The sequence below is a fragment of the Phytophthora infestans genome, genomic scaffold, assembly GCF_000142945.1.
Source record: "Phytophthora infestans T30-4 supercont1.8 genomic scaffold, whole genome shotgun sequence".
Lineage (NCBI taxonomy): Eukaryota > Oomycota > Peronosporomycetes > Peronosporales > Peronosporaceae > Phytophthora > Phytophthora infestans.
In genome coordinates, this window is record NW_003303751.1 from 3,846,288 (window position 1) to 3,851,735 (window position 5,448).

Consider the following 5,448-nt stretch of genomic DNA (forward strand, 5'->3'; position numbering starts at 1 on the left):
ATAGCCGTGGGCCCACCCCGGCCTCTAAGTCCTCGACTCGGCAAGGCGCTGTGTCTGGGATTATTCCGAACGAGTGTTGCCAAGACCGTCGGCTAAGTCCATTTTATGCATGTTGGGGGTATAATTGTATACTCGGTTAGCCAGTTGGGCAAAATACTCACTGGAGAGGCGTTCCTTTTTTTGACGCAGAGCATTTACGCAGATACTCTTTATATACTTATCCAATCTAAACTTCTTGTTTTAATGTTGCCAATTCATCAGCGTCGTCAAGATCGGCCATGCTACGGTGTAGAGGAACTTGCAGCGACAAGAACAGGAAAGCAAGCACCTGTAGACTTACCGCAATCAGAGAGAGCGCTGCTACATCATAGAACCGATTGGCGTAGTCCATACCAAGTGTCTTGAGATAGACCTCGCCATAGACGGGCACGGCTGGATAACCGGGGGCATCGAACTTCAAAATCAAACCCTTCAACTCGTTGGTCATCAGGATCTCAAACGCGTAGCTGAAGATGGACAGGTGTTTCAGCCAGCCCACGGAGGATGGCATGGTTTGAGAGTTGAGCAGGAAGCCACCAAAGAGCAACATCACGAGCAGAATGACTGTCGCACCGAGATTTGCGACCCCAACGCGTCTTGATAAAACACCCACGAGGAGGCACGTTGCACCAGCCGCCACGTTAAACAGCACCAGCGTCAGAGAGAACAACAAGAAGCGATCTGTAGAGGCTTGCAGTCCCATGATCCAGTAGAAAATACTCGCAAACAAAGATGCCGGCAATATCCGCAACAACAGCGTGTCCAGTGTGGCCTTAGCGAGAAAGTAGCTGAGCGCCCCGTAGTACATGGCACCTGTTTCACGTAGAAAAATCTGACGTTCACCGATGAATAAATCCATAGAGCTCATACTCGCAAAGCCAAAGAACGTGAGAATGAAATAGAACGCGCCCATTCGATTCTGGAATCCTGCGAGGTCGTTGGTCACGTGGTTGAAGATGAGCCCGCCGAAGAGAGCAAGTGACAGACTCAGTGCAATATGCAGCACAAGCAAGGACCGGTGGCGAAGAATATTCTGCGCTGTGCGAGCAAAGAGCACGCGAATTTCAACGAGCATCGATCGGGCCGGCGTCTTGATGTCACCAACGATTTCATCCGTGTCGGTCTCAGCCTTGAGCACTGGCGGTGGTGGACTGCGCGGTGTACCAGGCATCGCTGGTATTCCCCGCGTGCTTGGCTCCCTTGGGATTCCAGCTCCAACAGGTGACACTAGCATGTTATCTAGCCGCGGCGTGTCAAGCGACGCATCCGCTTTCATGAATGGTGACGACTCTGCCCTCGGCGGTGGGCTGCCGATCGTAAAGCGCGGGGAGATATTCCGTGAAGAACGAGGGAACGAGCGCACTGCTGATGGCATAGAGACCGGAGAAGGCTCCCGTTTCATGCGAGACCGGATCATTGGGATGTTGTTCGAGTCGGACGCAATGTCAAGAATGAAGTCCGCAATATTTTCATGCTACAGTCACAACACAGTACAACACACCACAGTATTAGCGTTGCTGCTTTTTAGGTACATGTAGGTGTCCTGCAACAGGTTCAGTACATACCTCGGGACACTTAAAGCCCAGCTCTTCAAAATAGTTCTTGGACTCAGCAGGCTTGCCACTGTACAGCAGCTTACCCTTACCGAGAAGCATAATCTTGTTAAGTAGCAGGAAGGAACGTGCGCTAGGCTGATGGATACTCAGCACCACAATGCGTCCGTGACCTGCCAGATCCGTCACGAGTTGCACAACCGAATGGGCCGAAGAGCTGTCTAGTCCAGACGTGGGTTCGTCAAGAATGAGAATCTGAGGCGACGTTACGAGTTCCATCCCGATGCTCACACGTCTTCTCTCACCCCCAGATACACCTCGTCTGCTACTGTTTCCCCCCACCGAGCCAATGCTCGAGTTGGCCACGTGCGTGAGATTGAGCTCTGCAATTACCCGATTCACCATCGCATTCTTCACTGAATCCGACAGCGTTGGAGGAAGTCGAAGCTGCGCCGAGTATGAGATACATTCGCGCACAGTAAGAGTCGAGTAGAGCGAATCATCCTGCTGGACATAAGCAGCGATGCGGCGATACCCCTTCGACAGACGTTTGCCATCAAGCAGCAACTCGCCAGCAAAGTCAGATCGTCCATTTTCTACCGCCGCAAGGGCATTCAGTAACGTCGTCTTGCCCGATCCACTGGGTCCCAACAAACCCAGCACTTCGCCTCGTGACACACGGCCAGAAATGTTGTGGAGAATACGCTTCGGCTCACTTGAAGACTTGGAAGACTCCGCATCGCCGTCCACGTAGCAGCTGACGTGATGAAACTCGAGCATATTAACTGATCGCGACGTAAATTTTAGGATTTCCGTCTCCACGTCTTCCTTCTGAATGCTCGCAGTTAAGCAGCACGAGCAGAGACACCCACACAGCAGCAACGTCGCTGCCAGTGCTGCACACGCCACAATAGCAGCCCAAAGTCCACTGGTGGTGCCGGAATCGGCACCAGAGCTTCCACTCCCCGACGCGCTACTTCCGCCGCTTCCAGTGCGTTCACATGCTGAAGCTGTGCACGTAGCAGACAACGGAATGGGTGAGCCTTCAATGACAATGGCTAGTTGCGTCTTGTTGGTCACTTCAATCTTGGCTGGTTTGCCACTCAACGCGCTCTCCACCAACGCCTTGGTCATGGTTGAACATTGGGGTCCGCACTTGCAGTCGATCTGTGAACACTCGCCGTTGGCGTCGCCCGTGGTGAATGCGCACCGTGTGATGTTGCAGTCAATGACGTGCACACTTTGTACTGTCTCCTTGGCTTTGAACACAGCGGCCGTGCAGTTAGCCACGCCCTTTGTGTCGCGGTCGCAGCGTACGTCCAGTGCCCCGTCCGGGAAGAGCGCCTGCAGATCCGTGGACAGCGTACAGCCGTACGTCTTGAGGGTAGCGTGTGCGTCGTAGTTAAGTCCTGTGACGCACGAATAGTCAGACCCGAAAGTGGCACTGCAGATATCAGAGCCCGACGTGGAGGCCAACGCGCCGCTGGGTATACACATGCGGCAGCCGAATCCACTAAAGCCTTCGCGGCAGTCACATTGGCCTGTGGTGGCGTTGCGCCTCTCGTAGTGCGGGTCACAGGGAGCTCTGACGGTGGAGAGCGAGGAGGAAGACGCAAAGGGAATGACGTAGGCTGCTGGCAAGCCCAGTGCCAGCAACAACGGCGAGCTTCGCATGGAGAAATTGAGAATGGTATTGGGCTACATCAGAAGAGCGCTCATAAAAAAGGCCGATCAGATTTGGGAAGATACAAATGAAAGTTTGGGCCAACGGGAAGCGACTATAGTTCTTTTTTCGGCCACTCACAGCGTGGTGCACAGCAAGCGAAAAATAAAGGACTGGTCGGACCTTGAAGATGCCAGCTCCAACTTGGAGTCCAAGTGGCTGCGTTCCTGCCACTCCTCGTATTCCCTGACTCGAGCTTCGCAGCTATTCGCAACGTGGGCCGTGATGACATCACTGATGTACGTGGGTGCCAGGTACATACGGACGCTGCGGAAATGCTGGCACAGACAGATGATGCGAAGAGGACCACAAGCAGCTCAAGGCCACTTTCCAACTCTCTTACTGCGTGGGGTGAGGTGGTCGCGCATTAAACGAGGATAATTTTGATGAGCTCACTCGCTCGCCGACATAATTTCACGAACAAGGACTGAGGTTAACGCTGTTGGTGAACCGCAGACGATTGTTGAGCTACCAGATCCAAGTGACTGGCTTGTGGAATACGTGCTCCAGGAACTTCACCCGCTGAAGACCAGAGTTAACCGAAAATGACTTTATACGGGCAGCTAAAATGCCGATTGGAGCAAACATAGTCGCTTGGCCACAACTTTTCTAGCCAGTTGCACCCACTAACAACATGATGGCTTCGCAACTGGAAAAACCATCGGACCATAACCAGCGAACCTACGTTGAAGTGCACTGCACACACCGCGAGAACCCGGCACTGATAAAACAACAATCCTCGGCCGTAGACAAATGCGGCACCCACAAGGCAAGTTCCACTACTGAAGCTCTTTCTCTCGCGTACTCGACCGACAAAATACTAATGGCTCTGGGAACAATCGGAGCTTTGGGCTCTGGCATCGAGCGTCCCTTGACGAACCTTCTGTCTGGCAAAATTTATTAACGCGCTTGGCTCGACCACTGGAGAAGGCTCAAACAGAGTCGCTCGCAATTTCGCTATGTGGGCACGGTAGAGCTCTTAGTGGGCTATCTGCAGGTACAGGCCTTCCGAATAATACATTGCAGTGAGAATAATATGTCAATATTTAGATCGAATAATTTATTTTTCAGTTGTGATAAAACCTTTCAGTAAGGTATTTCAAGTATCGTCATAAATTATTTGTAGCCCATGCTTCACAAAACTACTCTATCCCAGCTAAGCAAAACGGAGAACCAACCACAATTGACCATGCCTTTGACAGCCCCTTCACCAACCAGCAATGTATCTTGGAAGTAATAATGTGATATTGCTCTTATCAAAACGATAACGAATTTGCCAATGTCAAATGGTTCCCTGCAAGTACTGATTTCACAAAAAAGCATTGCAGTTATATAATCGGAAGGCCTGTGCAGGTATACTGCTGGTCCCTTACGGCGTCGCGACAGTCCAAGCGCATCCGAATCCTCTTCGCCAACTCCATTTTCACTAAGGAGATCTCCTGGTTCGACGTCAATAATTCAATGCAGTTGTCGTCACGTGTGGGCGGCGCTACCACGACATAGAATCCAAGATGAGCTACCTTCTGCACTTCTCAGCAACGGTAGTGTCTGGCATCGTCATCACTTTTGTCAAGGGCTGGGAGCTGACGCTGAATCTGATGGCTGCGGTCCCATTCGTCGCCGGCATACTAGCGATTGTCGCTGCAACCCACCAAGGAATGCAAGCGTATCATAGGAGTCGATCAGCAACATTGGCACGGTGCTCATGTTCAAGTGACGTTACTGGACTCCAGTAATTCCAGTCTGGAGTCCAATCAACCAAGCTCAAGCTCGGCAACCGACACACCAAGCCTCGTCAGGTTCATATTTAGGTTAGGGCGTCCATGAGTGATGGTCGCTCCTCGGTTGCTCCAAGTGGTGACCATGACGATGAAGGAAGTAGTCGTTTCAACGCTTAGTTGCAGGGACAGAAAGTCCAGAAAGGGGAAAGCTGCTTACTCTTGATGGCGCAAGCTGTCGAGTGGGCCATAGCGCACAAAAAAACCGGTAATATATTCGTAGGATTAGCAGTAGGATAGGGCTGAATAATCCGTCTAAGTCCGGCTTCTGGACGCGAGCATCGCGTCCTGGAGGCACCTGGGCCTCAGGTTGGAGCTGGACGCAGCCCTGGCTCTTCCTCCACAGTTGACACTC

At 52.0% G+C, this 5,448-nt stretch overlaps 2 protein-coding genes across 2 annotated transcripts; one reads left to right on the top strand and one right to left on the bottom strand.

Moving 5' to 3' along the window:
* Positions 1 to 226: 226 nt before the first annotated feature.
* Positions 227 to 3,089, bottom strand: PITG_06698 (ATP-binding Cassette (ABC) Superfamily; the record flags this gene model as incomplete). The annotated part of the gene is made up of 3 exons (XM_002998731.1): positions 227 to 1,129; positions 1,178 to 1,513; positions 1,605 to 3,089. The coding sequence occupies 3 exons, from the start codon at positions 3,087 to 3,089 to the stop codon at positions 227 to 229; spliced, it is 2,724 nt and encodes a 907-aa protein (XP_002998777.1).
* An 860-nt stretch (positions 3,090 to 3,949) lies between these two features.
* PITG_06699 (uncharacterized protein) lies at positions 3,950 to 4,818 on the top strand (the record flags this gene model as incomplete). The annotated part of the gene is made up of 2 exons (XM_002998732.1): positions 3,950 to 4,200; positions 4,659 to 4,818. 2 exons carry the CDS (start codon positions 3,950 to 3,952, stop codon positions 4,816 to 4,818), a joined length of 411 nt encoding a protein of 136 aa, XP_002998778.1.
* Between the last annotated feature and the right edge of the window lie 630 nt (positions 4,819 to 5,448).